This window comes from Strongylocentrotus purpuratus, unplaced genomic scaffold (genome assembly GCF_000002235.5).
Source record: "Strongylocentrotus purpuratus isolate Spur 01 unplaced genomic scaffold, Spur_5.0 spur5_scaffold_3, whole genome shotgun sequence".
Taxonomy (NCBI): Eukaryota; Metazoa; Echinodermata; class Echinoidea; order Camarodonta; family Strongylocentrotidae; genus Strongylocentrotus; species Strongylocentrotus purpuratus.
The window spans coordinates 4,475,254-4,492,362 of NW_022145609.1; the positions used below are offsets into that span (position 1 = coordinate 4,475,254).

A 17,109-nucleotide genomic window follows, 5' to 3' on the forward strand; every position below is an offset into this window, starting at 1 on the left:
TCCATACTGCACGGATAATGTATGATGACGTACATGTAGAAATTTAGGTTCCAAGCAGCGAGCGCCCTTTGCGGCCAACTCGATCAAATCTGGCGGATTACTGCCGATGTTTCGTATTTCAACCCTCATTCAGTGTGTTGAATCTACTAGGGGGTGGACGTGGCAAGTTGGTGCTCACTTACAGGGGAGACGAACACAAATAGGAGTATATTTACTATCTACCGGGTGAGCACACATAGTTACTCTTTGTACTAACAGGTGTATTTTTGCGAGGCACAGGATTGAAAAAAGTGGGATCAATCTTTCGGCGCTATTACATGGTGAACTTGGACTTTGGATTGCAGTAAATTCATTTGCAACACATTAACAGAAACAACCAGACAGAGTAAACATTATTTTTTAACGTAAGTGAACGATCGAAGTACTAATTAGTAAAACGCCGAAGTGACAGAAACACAATTTATCATTGCATTTTCGTTTTTGCGAAAACTCCTGGGAGACTCAGAAAATTGTAATAATAATGTTACGAAGCTTTTTCATTTTACTTCCTAAGAATTGCTCATTTTATAGTAGTATGTCATGTATCCTCATTATACTTTGTAATGGCTTGAACTTATCCTAACCTGCCTAAGCGCGGATCAAGCTAACCTTCAACGGTTCAGAAGTTTACTCTCTGACTAAACACAATAATTACCTGTAATCATTATTATATTCTGTTTGTTTAGTGTAAGAATAAGAAAGGGTTGACAATGCATCAAAGATCGGAAACTGGTCGACCGCCTGTAACACAATAGTCATTCTGGTGGAGTAGATGATATTATTATGATTTTCCCAAAGCGTAATTTGCCAACGGCTCTACGGGTTCATTTCATTTCCACTGTAATGACATTTATGAGCATTGTATTGCGACCTTTAATCACCATCAATTGAACACACGAGTGATCAAAGACTTGCGAATTGTTCCCTGAAGCTCCCTAGCCTTGCCTTCTCACAGAAGCCATAAAGGCTAAAATATGATATCGATGAATGCATGTCTTCAAATTACCACTCCGATAAATATAACCCGACATACCGAGGAACGGAGCATGTAATTGTCGTTTGTGTTATTTGTAGTAGTTCAGCGATATTTGAGCCTTAACCAAAACCTCTCACTCCCTCTCTATCTCTATCTCTCTCTTTCTCTACTCAATCTTATCCTCTGTTATACTTCATCCTCTATATTCTTCTATGTTACAGATACAGGGAGGCGTACATAGAAATCAGGACCAAAGTAAGCGGTTGTTTTACCTAGGATAAGACAAGAGAAGACGGCACGAAATTTATTCATTGCGATATGAACTTGTTACAGTGAGTTACTGGAGTGGTGCATACAAGTTCAACAGGTGTATTTGTATCTATTTCCAGTTGATGTGTTTCTTCGTGTATCGCTTGAATCATAATTGCTCTGATCAGAATCATCAGTGAGAGACCTAAGCCAAGCACGCTCAGGATTAAAATGTGGAAATAAGCGAGACAAATTACTCCGGCAACAAATTGAAAAATCGGAACATCAAATTTCCTCCTACATTAGAAAGGAAAGAGGCACACGATAAGGCTAAGGGGATCGAATCATCTCGGTGTGTTTTCGCTTGTGGATCATAGAGCGAAGAGAGTTTGCACAACATATTACTTTTACCAAGTCGAAGGAGGATCATTCGCGCCGTGTATTTAGAGTATTTAGAAGAAGTATATCAGGAGTGCGATTGTGGGTCAATTTGTTGACCGTTTGTACCTATACCAGGCCTGCCTGCAAGGTGAGAAGATGTACGGCAAAGTTTAGCGAGGGTGAGCTGAGTGGTCTGAGGGTAACCGAGCAAGACAAGTGACCTTACGACCGAGGACTGCCTGCTGTGGCACTCAGTTCCGGGAGCAGTCTACCCAACACACCAACATCCAGGATGGATTTATGAAACAAAAGAAGATATGATAGATTTATAGAATATGATCAAACATCTAGCCCGCTGCCTCTTGCAGTTAACTAACGAAAATTCACATGAATCGAATGTACTCCGATTTACATGTATGGAACGTATACGACCCGCAAAAAATAAGCTACGGAACAATCCCTGCACCACTGCCCATACCCTCTCGCATAGTACATGTGAGCCGAGAGAGACGTGAGCGTAAGTGACTAGTAAGAAGAAGAGAGGGGACTGTACCCTTTACGTACAATTCAAACAGGAATATATGACGATATAATAATACATGTGACTTTACCGATGGTGTGCACATAGACACATCGCAATGGATATAACGGACTTTGCCTTTATACTGGTGTGCCTTCTAGGGATCCTGACTCAATGTCTGGGTGGACGGATAATCCCACCCGCTCATTACCACGGTAAGAAACTATTCATGAAGGAAACTATTGGGTCAACCATGGTCCCCAAGTACTCGGTCCATGGGTAAACTGACTTTTTGATACGTTTTATAACAGTTAGGGTATTGTCGATATTATACTCCCCCACTGCAGAGGAGTTGAAATCAACTTTGTGTAGGAGTCATTACTATTTTAGGGATCAATTATACTACGATCTGTTCCAAACTTAGTGATTGAATTTCTCTTTGGAGAGTGGTTTCCATTCCATTCCCAAAATATCCCTTATATTACTCCCCAACGAAGATTTCCACTCATGTGCAGGTGATTTACAATTAGGATATGATACCAAACAAGTGTCAAATTCAAAATAATACGAACGTGGAATCAAACTGATATAATTCCATCGCTATCTCACCCAAAAGTGTTTCAACGCCACCAACATGGACACTAACATGTTGGAATTAGAGGAGTTTACTACTTTAATTAATTCCATGTAATACTGGTGTTGTTCTATTATTAAGCAGCGGCATTTTTGATGTTGTCATTTGTAGATACCGAGGTAGTGATAATTCTAAACCCTGGCTTTACCGTTCAATATAAAAACAAAATCACGGCGACATGGGAATTCTTCCTAAGAACGGAACAAAAAATAGTTTCACATTGAACTTGTCTGGATACCTGTATATAGTCTCTTTTTGCTACCCTCCCGAGAAATGTGATCGTGATTTACGTCCTACGATTACATCGTGAACTTTGGTAAGCGTGCCCACTGCCTGACCTCTGTAATAAGAGCACATTTCCAACCACCTTTTCTTGAAGTGTTTATTTTGGTTATAATGCGTCAAAAGTATCTAAAAATATACAAGTCGATACACTTTAACAATGAAATTGACGATCTTGCTTATTTTGTCGCCGAAAGATAACCTTCCAATCTATCTTGAATCTTCCAACATATCAATTGAATTATCTAGTGTTTTGTTTTCTTAAGTTAACACCATTGGTTTCACGTCAATGCACAGTAACTGCATAACGTTTTGTAGGATGACAGTTTCAACACCATCATCAGGATGACGGTATATTGATTACGTAACAGTTAGACAAACATTTCATGACGGACAATAAATACATCGTCATTTGTTTGGGGCGAGGTAAAAAGAAGCTAACTGAACTCCCTGCATTCAGTTTAGAACAAATTGAGCATGTTCTCACGTTGTCAAAGTTCGATGAGGTAATGTTAATAACAGTTACACCATTGCTTAAAGATAAAGTTGAGTTCTGGTCATGCGATTGCAATGTGAAAGACACAGTGTGAAATCGATCAGATGAAGTTGATCATAAAAAAGTATTGATATGTACTGCAAGGTTCTGGGTTCATCAAAATGATTAGAAATTTGGCCTAGTCTAGGTAAAGTAACAAGCACTATACACATACAGATGTATATGGGACTACACAATCATGTGGCATAAAAATCGGGCTTCATTTGTATGCTATTATTTGTCATATTTAGAACATGAAAGCATTATGAAGAGCCATGCTTTTCAGGGAACATTTCTTTCTCTGATGTTCCTCCATACTTGCATAATAACAATGATAACGCTCACAAATTATTTTCACCTCCCCCATAACTCAACATTCTCTTTAACTCAATAAGATACCAGTAAATTTCAACTGAATTGTAAACCCGTCTGTAGCGCCGTATATATATACTCATGATTATCACCGTCTACTGCACTCAACCTTTTCACCTCTCATCTCTATTCATAGGCCTCTCTTTTTACCCTCTTTCTTCCTTCCTTAGTCATAGGGCTTGCACATTATCAATAGCCTGCATCACTCATCTATACTCTCAGGCGTTTATTTCTGTTTTGAAAAAGGGTAAAGGGATAAAGGAGACAAGGGGTGGATGGGAATGAGGGGGGGGGGGAGAGGGGTGTTTGTATAACAGAACGTGCTTTCAAGTATCCTCATCCCTTCTAAACGACGATCATAAAACCAAAACTTCTAAGGTTTTCGCCTCTTTTTAATCGGGTGTAAAATAATGATGAAGGGGGTCAGGTAAAGAGGTTTCCTGGTGCGTAAAAAGGTAAATTGCCCTGTCAAGCCTTTCTTTGAAAGGTACCACAGATAATGTACAGGCAGAAATATAGAGGAATACAGAAGAGATTCTGTTCTTTAAACTCAATTACTCGGGAGGTGGGCTTTCGTTTGCTGGACATCTGCAAGCTTTTGTGTGACAAAATTTGGTCATAAGAAGCTTGCAGAGCCTAGGCAAGCGAAAGTATACTCATGATCATCCAATGCAGTCGAGCCCTAATGCTGACAGTAAGAAGTGTTTATTCGACTGATATAGTAGTGAAAAGGTCTTTCCCCCTTCCTCTTTTGAGCTGAATTTCCTCATTCCTGTGGAAATGCGGGGTTCGTCTATGATCCGACATTAATAATACAGGAAGTTTTTCAATATTTGATAATAAATTTATGAATTTTAAATTCATCAACAAATATTTGGGAACCTAACAAATTTATATTTCGACCTATTCATTTATTGTTTCGTACACGCAAGGAGTACAGACATTTGTTACTAGACAAGAATTGAGAGCCCCTACCAAGGGCCACGCCCACCCTATGCACCGTTTACTACCATCACCATGCCTGTATATTGTCTGGTCCGTCTATACATTCTCATAATGCTTGGATCGCTCGGGGGAATATAATATTATAATAACATTGCGGTCATACTCTTACTGACCTGGAAATACTTTGGAAAGGGATTTAGGGTCGAGTGTTGGACAACAACGTAAACGAAGACGACCTTAGGTTGCTCCTTGGTTGCATAGATGACACTCATGCCGTGAGGATTCGAAATCTGATATCCAAGCATCGATAATGATGGGATGTTTATACAAATATGTATGTAATTGTATTATCAATCTGTTTATTTGGGGAGTGGGACCAATGGCAGAGGGACAGGAGTATACTTGGGCAAGACAGGGCTGATAAATATTACTGTTCACTGCAAGGAGGATTGGCAAGGTTGTATCTACGGGCGCTTGTCCGAGAACGATACGCAGAGAAAAGAAGAAATGAAAAGGGGAGACGAAAAACGAGAGAGGATGGGAGGAAGGTGATAGGATCCCCTCCCGCAAACTATCTCTTTTCACTTTCTTTCTTCTTCTTTTGCATTTCATTCACCGCAGAAGACCAATGTCCTTACCCCCCCCCCCCCCCCCCCCCACCCACCCCCTCATTGATGTCACTTTCACCTTACTCACCTACGCTACTCCGTTGGCACATGGTACGATAGCATCCGTTGCTACGGGAGCACAGGTGCTGCACGCAATGAACATGAACAAGACAAATATCGAGCGGTATCTTGCTCTTGCAAAATTGCAGCCATGTGAAAAATTGATCTTGCACCAGTTGCTTACCTTTAAATCAGATAATATTCATCGGAGACCGCTATGAATATCAAAGCGATTTTCTGTCATTGTACTCAACCCTGTCTCCGTGAAATTTCTTGTCAATAGAGAGCATTGTTGTCACACGCATTGTGAAAAGCCGACTGAAGTCTGTTATCCCCCAAACACCTTCATAGCCGATACCGATACCCGACAAATCATAGCAAATGTCTGGCTACAACAATGCTCACACAAAACATATCCATGGAATAAGGTTACATGAGAGGACAAGTTACCGCTTTAAAAAAAGACCCGTTCCCTCTGATTTAGAAGCAATTTAAAGCTTAAATGTGCATTGTAAAGCTTCGATGTGTATTGTAGACGCCGTCAAAACGACTGCGATGTTTCCTTGCATAAATTGATTTGTGAATACAGTGTAATATAAAAGTGAATACATATTGAACATTGGGAACATTGTTACTGCCCTCTCCATAACCTTTTCGTTGTTTAACCTCTCACTATACATAGCCTGCCACATTACTCTAATACTCTTATTTTCTCTAAGTTTAATGAAATCGATGTTCATGCTCGCAAGTTGTAGCAAAATTTGCACGGCTTGCAATTATTGATTTCATATTTCTTAAAACCTAATTTACTGTAGTAAACTGTTACTCAAGATTTTTAGGGCCATCGGTGTTTTCAATTGAATAACATTGGTACATTGTATGGAATCCCCATCCACGAATGTAATTATGTTCACGATTACGAGAAGAGTATAGGTATGTATAACTTTTAATAATGAAGTACAGTAATGTCTTTCCAAAAGAAACAAAGTAATGAATCTCAAGTGTAAATGCAAATCAACATGTCTTAGATTTGAAGTGTATTATACAGTGATATGATATTTAGTATTTCTAACCAATTTTTTTTTAATTAGAATTGCTAATATGAACAGGGCCCGCAAAGGCGCAAACTATGTATCATTTATGTATTTATAATGATTGTATGCGTGTGTCTTTTAACCTAATTTTCTCTATTTTTTCCTCTCTTATTTTCGTTTTCTCCCACTTTTATGAAATCGACGGATGTGGATCGCACGAATATGATGCCTGACCTCGACCTACCAAATTGATTTTGATCCATTTATGATGCGGATATGGAAAATGGTCATCGTGCTCGTCATGCTTGTGCGAATCAATGGATGCTGACTTCAATGTCGTCGTCCTGGACGATGTCACCGCGTTACGATATTGATTTCGACCTCGGGCTCTGCTGGTTGGTTGAATAATTTGCCGTGAATCTTTTCTGGATGTATTATTATATGGGATTAACGTCAAATAATAACAGACGAACTACAAAGACGCGTGGGCGATCACGAAATCATCATCCCAACACTTGTTGATCACAGGGGTGACTTCTTATCTTTCGATGTCATAAACAGCAGGAAAAGGACTCGAAGGCATGCTCCTAGCGAGAATGATGTCGAGCAAGAACACTCCTCGCCGTCATCGTCAGGCGTGGTCGGCGAAGATGGTCGACCACATCGCTATGTTCCGCACCATGGTCGAATGAACTACAAACTCTCTGCATACGGGAATGAATTTCATTTGAACCTTACGCTAAACCATAGACTCACTTCCAAAGCATTCGTTGTCGAATATTTGAACTCGACGGGGGTTGAGAGACGGCATCGAAACGTCGACGTGTGTCATTATCATGGCCATATCGTGGGTCATAGGAAATCAAGTGTAGCTATCAGTAATTGCCGTGGATTAGTAAGTATTGACTATTTTATATATAAGGAAGCATACAAGTGCCGGCGAGATGACGAGATAATTTATGACAAGAATAAGAGAAGACGAGTTGTTGAAACTCGCCAACTTCGACTTATTTAGGACGAGAAGACGAGAAGATGAGATGACTTCTCGTCCTAAATTATCTTGTCATCTCGTCGATATATTTATTTATACCTCAATCACACCGCTAAACTTACTCCACACCGACTCATCTCACTGAGCGTCGTATGCTTGCAAACGTAGCGAATTTGGGCTTTCGCCAGGGTTTGTAACAGGTCGTAAAAGGTTGCAAGAAAGTTCGCCAACAGTGTTAATTGTCGCAAACGGTTTTCTTGTCGCTTTACCGCATACAGTTGCAAGCCTTTGCAAACGATTGTAAGACGGTGTCGCTGAAGTTCTTTTAGATTCGCTAATGCTAGACCACGTGACCATATGGTTCCTATATAAAAACCGATTGAGTACAACCAGGAGTTAGCAAAACATTCACAAATAGTGGCAAAGGATTGGCAAATAGTTGCTAGTTTTGAGAAAAGAAACTGTCGCAAACACTCGCTCAAATGTTACTAATTGTTGCTAAACATCGCTAAAAGTCGCGAAATGTCGCAGAGGCAAACCCTGATTTTCGCCAACATTCGTCAGAGAAGTTGGCGAATCCACAATTCGCAACGTTCCCAAGCATTCGCCGCTCATTGAGATCCTTGCCATGAGGGGGTAATGCAATGTTGTGACGTCAGTCAGGTGAGGGTCTCGTCTGTGTGACTGGGGTATCACAATGGAAATATTGAGATATGAAGTAAGAATATTGGCGTAGCCAGGGTTATGTATCAGGGAGGGTAGGTCAGGGGGGGGGGGGGGTAGCAAACATCGTGATATTAAGTGTGTACAATTATTTACCTGATAATCAAACATTTTGATTTTTGTATGTAGACCACCTACCCGTTTCTTGTTATTATATATATATTTTTATTATATATATAATATTATTATATATATAGTACCAGAGGGTGGGGCCCATCGACGTTGGCACTCCTTTGGCTGACATTACCTTTATGACAAGAGGAAACAAATAATCTTTGATTGCGAACGAATTTGTGTCTGACTCTTCAAGTTTGTACCTAAAAATCGAGACGATCAGCCAGAAGCAAAAACGTACATTATTTTGAGGGGGAAAGGTAGAGGCTTACAGAGTTCCATATGGGGACCGTGTGTCGGCTTATGAGTTTCAAGCCGGTCAGAGACCTCGAGCTGTAAATACGCTCGAATAAACAAAACTGGTCTTTCTCAAATATGAACAGTCCGATATACTGTGTGCTACGCGTCAACATGATACATTCCAACAGCAATTCAGGCAGACCCCAATCATTCAGTTCGCTTTGATTTAAATCCACCGGTAAATCACAAAAATATTTTCATTTCATTTTCATTCATTCTCGTGATAAAGTGGCTGAGTTAGAGCCACGAAGCTTATGAAATGCACCGAAACTGCCGAAAAGAAAGACGTACAGCCTTCAGTTCAGGTTGTGACAAAATTTAATTCCATGTTTCACAGCTCACACACAGATACTGCATACCGCAATCAATCACAATATTCGGTTATTCAGTGAACAAAAGTGAAACCTTGGCTATTGCAGTCCCAATACCAAAAGGAAATATCTCACCTCCCTGGTTCGAAGTAATAAATAGGGTCTTTACACCTCTCCACCATATACGTAGCTCAACCGGCTTTAATAGGAGGGGGGGGGGGGTGGGGGGAGGGGGTGTCTCAAGCGAATGTGCCGAATGAATTATTGTTGAACAAATTCTTGACACAATATTCAAAGTGCGAATGCGCTAACAATTCAATTCAGTTTATTCAAGATCTATTCAAGATTTATAACAAGATCTAAAAAGCCATTATTTGGATGAGGACGTGGGAAGCGTAATAGCTCAATGGTAGAGCAGTGGTCTCGTAACCAGGATGTCCCGGTTCGAAACCAATTCGATGCGCTATGCCTATTGCCCTTTCGTAATACATTAATCTGCATTTCCAAGTCCTTTGAGAGGACTTAAAGCCGTAGGTCCCCTGATTGGTTACTTACAAACATACACATGCTTTTTTTAGCAGTGAGGTAAAACAAAATACCCCCCAAAAGGGATATGAAGAAGGGGGCAATTTGCCTACCCCATAGGGCTTCACTATAACCCCTCTCTTTCTCCTGTGAGGGGGAACAACTTTCGTGGCTGCTTGAACCATACCCTAAAACCAGGTCATATTGAGAATCGAGATTCAACGGTTTGTGAAGGTACACTTGAGGAAATACTTACATTCTACAGTTAACTGAATGGCCACGTAAACATGCTATATTTGCCAAAGACTTGAGCAAAAATTCACTTCTATTGGAACGAAATTGAAAGAAGAATGTGGTCATGTGATATGTCCCCTTCTCGTATTAAAATATGCACTTTTTGGTCATACATCCATCGTACCAAATCGCTTTCCGCTCCTGCTATCATGCTATCACTACTATTAAGGTTTAGTAGGATTTGGAAGGCTTGTGTATTGATGAATTTGTTATCCCTGTGTAGACTAGAATAATATTAGTAGAATATCACATCGCATAATAGACTCGTAGTTTTGCTTTATAATTATGTTAGTACATCAGAGGAACAATCGACAACACGAAACTTTGTTTGGAATCCCGCATTAACCATAGTAACCATGGTTACCATCATCTGACAGCATAGACAACACAATAACAGCAATGCAAAGATATGCCCAAACAGGACGATAACAACCGTAATTACTGACATTTATTTTCATCATGGGATTTACTATGAGGACACATTTGAAGTTTATGATTTCCTAATGATATTTTCCAATCGAATGGCAGTAATAATTATGTGCCGAAGAGGAAATTGAATGAAACAGAGGAGGGTAAGACGGAAAATACACGGGGTGGTCATGAAGACGTAGCTTCAGTTCATCGGAGTAGCCGTCCTTTTCCATGTTAGGGGCACCGACTTTTTTATTGAAGAGGAATAAAGGCTCGATATATGCCGTTAGATTGTTGTAAAATGAACCGTTTGTTAACCCAAGGGGTGGGGTGGTAACCTCCGACACCCCCCCCCCCCCTCCTCCTTGCTTACGTCAGCAAGTATGAGGACTCTATCGTGAACTAGATAAATACAATGGATTAACAAAATCTCTGTATGGGCTTACATTCTTCCTAATAGTATATGGCAAAGAAAATACATCATTCTCGATATGGCAATATTCTTGTTACAACTGTATCTTAAAGGCCGTATGTACTAGTTTGGCTTGAAGGAATTAGATCACCCAGGAAGGTCACTGACAGGTGGCTATCTCATCAATTCAGCTCTCACTTAACGTTTTAAAAAAGAGGATCATGGGGGACCAATGGTCACCGATTAGGCATTGTTTTCTATATAGAGGGAGCAAGTAGCTACACGTATAGTACAGTGGGCCTTTGATATACGATTTACAGTCACAAAGCAAAACACCATTTTGAAAGTAGATTCTGGATTGGTCTGTGGAGAGGTGAAAGCTCGTACCTGTACCTCTCTATAACCCCAGTCCCAGCCATCACATACCTTCAAACGGAGGAAGGTGATTGGTTTGAAAGTGATATGCAATCAGGATGTCATACGTGAACATTGACAGAAAATAGATTTATTACCATCATCCCACGGGATGATTTTAATTGGCTGTCTGCCGTCACGTGCCTCCAATAAGTTTTGGACAATTCAATTTCCAGGGGTGGAAACTTAAACTTTACAATTTCCCCTTCACGTCGGGGTATGTTGATTGCCTTTTGCTTGACTCTGTTCCAATGAGCGTAATAAATCATAGTGATTTTATATTTCCATTACGCGACAAGAAAAAAAAGAAGTTTAATTTACGGACGGTTTAATGGCGGCTGATACAGAGTAAATATCGTTTGCATCTTGACATTTACGTTATAATTATAGGTTTCAAATTAGAGGACGGCAAAGTGCCAATTGAAGAACAAATCACACTTATTCAAATTTATATTATTTGTTTGAACATTGTTCACTGTTCTCATTATATTTAGTGAACATGTGTTTTGTGCAGTAGGCCTGATGCCTCAAGCATCTTATGGGCTTTGGGGTGAGACGAAGACGATGAATTACAAATCATTTTCTTGAAATACAGTTTATCGAACTTGACGTTGAGAATGATATTGAAATCCAAACCGGAGACCAAACTCAACGTATGGCAACAAATTTTCAAGAATATCTGTCATTGAGTAGGAATCACTTCACTGAACTTACGTCGGGAAAATGTCGAGCGGGGCTGAAACTTAAGGCAAGGTTTGTGCTTAATGCTTTGATCATGTGATAAACATCATGACAGACTGGTAACTGAGAAAGACATGCGACTCCTTACCTGCCTGCCTGCAGGAGGGTATCTTGGAATATAATCAAACTCAACTGATTGGACTAAATGACGCAAACGGGACTTGAATTATCTCTATTTCCGAACCTCAGGTCCCACGTTTCCATGAAAGACAATACTGTAGGTCTTAATATTTTAGGATATCCAATATTTGGGGAAAGGGAATTGGTCGAATTATTAGAAAATCAATCTTCGAATAATAAAAAAGAAGGACATATTTTAATGCAAATTGCAAAATGTATAGAATATCACAGTTTATAACACACGAAGTCGATATAATCAACATACACGTCAACAAAAATAAATGGCTAATATGAATTTATAAGCAAACGCAATAATAACAAAAACAAAACAAGAACAACACAATAGATGCCGTTGCCGCCTTTGTCGTCTAGCAAGATATTGTTCAGATAAGAGGTTAAGAAAATGATGAATATCTCCAATTAATTCCGGGAGAAATCTTTTGTTGTGCACTCGACAGTGACTCCATAAATCAGACACCTGAAGTCATCACAATAAAATCACCATTTCATACATCGTCATCCGTTACATCCTCTATTGTGACGTCATGATTTTTTCGTAGAATATGAAGAGAGACTGCCCTTCCATTGTTGGTTGATGAAATAATTGAAAAGAGCCACACAGGCCCCTCCTACTTTGCTGAAGAAGATAGAAATAGCGTTTCTTATATATCATATACAAATAATAATGATGTCAATACAAGGTTTACCCAAGTGAAGGCAGAAAACATAATCAAAACAAAGAAATTGTGGAAGTTTGAGAAAAATTCAGACACAGAATATTAATTCATTTGTTTCTGATTCGAGGCCACTTATATTATGGATGTGGAAAAGGGGAAACAAATTGTTAGCAGACATTTTACCGCTAAAAATATAGGCCTAACTGAACATTTTTGGGCCTGAGGAAGTGGCTATGTTTACAGGGAATGATAAAAAGACTGCAATACACACAACCCATGTACGAAGTGTAAAAATAACCCTTTAGCAGTACAGCTTTTCTTATTGGTTGATAGTTTTTCACCATGCCAACAGAGAACTGAAAACCCCACGCTGATTGGCTCACATTTTAACCTGTTGCATAGTCGCGATCGTATCGCAAAACTGGTATTGCTACCTGCACTGACAGATGTCGGTGGATGGGACTTGTTGACAAATCTGTCCATTCTCAGTTCTTGCGACCAAACTTGCGACTATCTACTGTAGATGTAAACCTACTTCACATTTTAGATAAGGAATATCAGGTAATCCTCTCCCGTAATCGTGTTAGAATGGTCTTATAAAATTACTGCATACAACTTGCGATGTAGCCATGACTGACTGAGTGGAGACCGAAGGCGAAGCTTAAGGCTGCACTTGTTATGTTCAGTCCCATGTGTTGTTTTTTTTGTGTAGAATTCAATGGGGCTGTAATGCGTGATTTGCATTCTCATGTTATGGCACAGAGCTGGGTGATCGTTGTTAGAGTTTAGGCCTAGAAATCTACTCCTTTAGCGATACAAAGATTTTGTTTCCCCGTTATTTACCTAACTAAACAAGTTCGCATAGCCATTTGGGATTAAGCTGTAGAAGTTAGAAGCCTTATGATGAAATAAAAAGAAGATAAAAGAAACTGATTTAACTTTTCAATTTAACTAAGGACGTTTTTTTTCAGTCTAAGCCTTGGAAGTTGAGGAGTTTTTTAAATACGGTATATCCCCGAGCAAAATAGAACAATTTTTTTGTATGTAAGTCTAAGTAAGATTAGGTTTTAAAGTTATTGCAGCTACATGTAGTAACATTACTGAATGATTTGATTGCATTTCTTCATTTAATTTTTATTATTTTCATTTTTTTTCTCCATTTATAGCATGGATATATCAGATCACATGATGGGGAGGAGTATATGTTGGAACCTGTGGACCATTATAAAAAGTTTGTGCGGGAGGGACATCCTCATATTATTTACAAGCGTTCATCACCCCCTCACCAAGAGGAACCTGAAGAAGAAAAGGTGGCATGCTCAGTTAAAAGTAAGTCTTCATCTCTTTTTTGTTTCTTTAGTATAATGAAGATGAACTTGATATTGCATTTGTGCATAGTGAGACAAGGAAAGCAGTTCATTGAGATGGTATCAATAAATGTTAAGTTAAGTTAAGTTTTAAAAAAGTCACTGGCTGGCTGTCAAGTGAGAAGGGAGAAAGTGTGTGTGGGTAAGTAAGAGAGAGAGAGAGAGAGAGAGAGAGAGAGAGTGTTGAAAGACAGACAGAGAGTTGAAAGACATACAGGGGCACAGAAATACTGATTGCAGAAAACTAGTTACAAGAGAGAAAGAGAGAGAGAGAGAGAGAGAGAGAGGGGGGGGGGGGAGATGATATCACCATAGTCCATGGAGAGAACACATGTATCAAACTTTCCTTATCTGATAAACTCATTCCCATCATCTATATGTGTCATCCATTTAAAAAGCAATTTCACCAGTTTCTGAATTCATGTTTTGCCATGCATGTGTAGATACTTCCTCAGAACATCTATGACAAAATGTAGTTCTGTATTTCCGTTCCTCATTTGATGGCAGTTACTATGAATCACTCCCTTCCCACACGCTGCTGCCGCTCACATGAGGTTTCAGTTTTCCTAATAATCAGAACCACGAGACTGAGGCACATGGCCAGGAGTATGTTTTAGATATTAAGACTGTCATGTTTACAGGATATACAGTGTGAACATGTTGTCTCGTCAGCAGAATACTTATCCACTGTGGACCACTTGGGCTTAGCCTAACCTCCTTCCACTAGGGACTTTGCACTGTGATGTTACCGTTGATGTTCAGTCTGTGGGCAGAAATATATTGTCTGTATTGAGGCTACAATTTTACATTGGACATGCTTTATTTGAACAACATTGGGGCAGTTACAACTAGAATTTGAAGTATGACTAAAATAATATGTTTTCAATTCACATGAATAGTCCATTTAGGAAAATGATACAGATTTTAATGCAATATGTCATCACATTTTATTTTACATTTTAGGGGAATGATGGTTCTATTCCAAAGTCTTTTGATGCTAAATGAGATTTCGTTATGATTTGAAAATTTATAACAACATTAATTTCACTTTTCTAAACATATGTGTATACTCAAAGGCACAATCTCCTATTCTGAGGAAAGAGGTATTTATGTACACGGAGGATGATTTTAAAATACAGCTGAAAAAATCTTTAAAAGAGGGAAAGACAGAGTTGCTGAGAAAGATTGATATTTACACTCGTTCGCTATGGGAACCAGGTCGTTCCTATTTTAAGTCTGTTTGTATGACAAAATTCAGTCATCAGTTGTTCATATTTTGAGAACACATAGAACAAAAATCTTCATTTAGGTACAAGTATATTACAGGGGAAAATACTCTCAGTAATGCAGATGGTGTGATCGATAAGCAAGCATAAATAATCTTCTTTGGCAAGTTGTAAAAGGCTTTGCGTAACTGCAAGTAAAAGGCATGATGCTAAAATAGACTCTACATTGTGAATCAGATTGGGCTGAAGGAACATGATTAAAGCACGAAACAGGATTGACTGTGATTGTGAAGAGGAGCATGGAAAAAGATTTCTAAGGGCAAGGATTTAGTCATTCATGTCTGTTTTTAAACCACTTGAGTCTTACGCTGAACTGTTGGTCCCCTCCTGGTACAAGTCACAGGGAAGATAGACCCCAGCTAGCTCTCAAGTGCCTTTCACTTTTAATCCTCAGTAAACATGAAGAACGATAATTACACAGGCTGGCTCCATGACTCCTATCTAAAGACTCTGACTGCTGTAAGAAGCAATGAGAAACAGACTAGTCAGTGGAGAGCTCATCACTGTAGTTATTAGGCCTGCTTCATCTGCTCGAGATTGCCAAATATCCCGCTATTTCACCTATCCAGATCGCATATTATCCAGTTAGTTTGCATCTTCATCAGCCCGACATTGCAATGAGCGGGATATTTGGTCGGGATAATCATCCCAAGATATCTTGGGATAATTTGCAAAATATCCCACCATTTGGCAAAATATCCAGCTATTTGTCCGGTGCGTCTTCACCAACCCGAAGACTCGCACTATGCGCGAACACTTAGCAAAATATCTCGAGCTAATTTCTCATGGTCGAGTTTCAAGTTTTGAGGTCGAATCTCGAGCTGATGAAGACGCGATTTGTAACTTCCGGATTATTTCCCAAATCAGAAATAGCGGGCTGTTTGGCAATCTCAAGCTGATGGAGACATGCCTATTGAGTGTGCTAATCCACAAGGCTTCCTAACATTACAAGAGCACCTAGGGCTAGGATAAGCCACTCTCATCCCTCTTTGCTTTCACTTGATTTTAATGCACATAAACTGCACCTGCTCAAAAAACTACATTAACACTTTTAAGTCCAGGTAGATACCTACTGTACATAGAGTGGTAGCACAAAATGTTCATCCACCTTCATCTATAGAAATCTACCTTGCTTAGACGTAGAGTCAGTACATTAATTAGTCTTGATTGTTAAATGGATCTTATTGCTCTCTAGGGATAGGTAAACAAAGTTTTGGGTTGTAAATTGGTGACTGATTTGATAGTGGCTTGGTTTGGTAGTGGCTTGTGTTTATGTAGACGAGTGAAGGGTTTCTTTGGGCTTGGGTTTTTGTGGATTTGGAGGTCTATGTGTAATGGACGTCATGGCATGTCATTCCCCTTGGTTAAAAGTGCATTCATTCATTGTGGCAAACTCGGTTGTCATTCACAACAATCATCCATGGTGTGAACAGAATAAATCATCCCTCTGGAGCCAGAAGGGCTTTAACTCTGTTTACAATGATATGAGTTAATGCCCTTTTGGCTCTAAACAGACAAATCTTAATCCCAGAATGATTAATTCCTTGTCAGCCGTAGGCTTCAGAGTATCACTGTCATTGAATCTCATTCATCAGAGATGAAAAAGTCTAGTCATTTCAGTATTAATTCAGGGTATCATCTTCACAATGTAAATCACTGTACACTCTTTCACCCAGATAGTCACATGACATTGCCACCTGACATGTTTGATAAAACCAGCCTCATTTCCCTCCTACGATGATTTACTGAGAATCTTTGTTCAGTACATTCATACAACAATAACATAGC

General features: G+C 39.4%; 1 protein-coding gene across 2 annotated transcripts; it reads left to right on the forward strand.

Annotated features, from left to right (window-relative positions):
* The first annotated feature begins 118 nt into the window (after positions 1–118).
* On the forward strand, positions 119–14,296 carry LOC115928714 (A disintegrin and metalloproteinase with thrombospondin motifs 6-like). Of its 2 annotated transcripts, none has more exons than XM_030996539.1 (4): positions 119–225; positions 1,237–2,380; positions 7,103–7,530; positions 13,835–14,296. In XM_030996539.1, the coding sequence occupies exons 2-4, from the start codon at positions 2,284–2,286 to the stop codon at positions 14,120–14,122; spliced, it is 813 nt and encodes a 270-aa protein (XP_030852399.1). In that variant the 5' UTR covers positions 119–225; positions 1,237–2,283; the 3' UTR covers positions 14,123–14,296. The 2 variants fall into 2 exon arrangements, with proteins under 2 accessions (XP_030852399.1, XP_030852398.1); XM_030996538.1 differs by having other exon boundaries at positions 121–404.
* The last annotated feature ends 2,813 nt before the right edge of the window (positions 14,297–17,109 follow it).

Coding starts and splice junctions, on each gene's coding strand:
- LOC115928714 (XM_030996539.1), top strand. CDS start 2,284: ATGGATATAACGGACTTTGCCTTTATACTGGTGTGCCTTCTAGGGATC. Junction 2,381..7,102: donor CCCACCCGCTCATTACCACG/GTAAGAAACTAT, acceptor AAATAATAACAG/ACGAACTACAAAGACGCGTG. Junction 7,531..13,834: donor TCAGTAATTGCCGTGGATTA/GTAAGTATTGAC, acceptor CTCCATTTATAG/CATGGATATATCAGATCACA.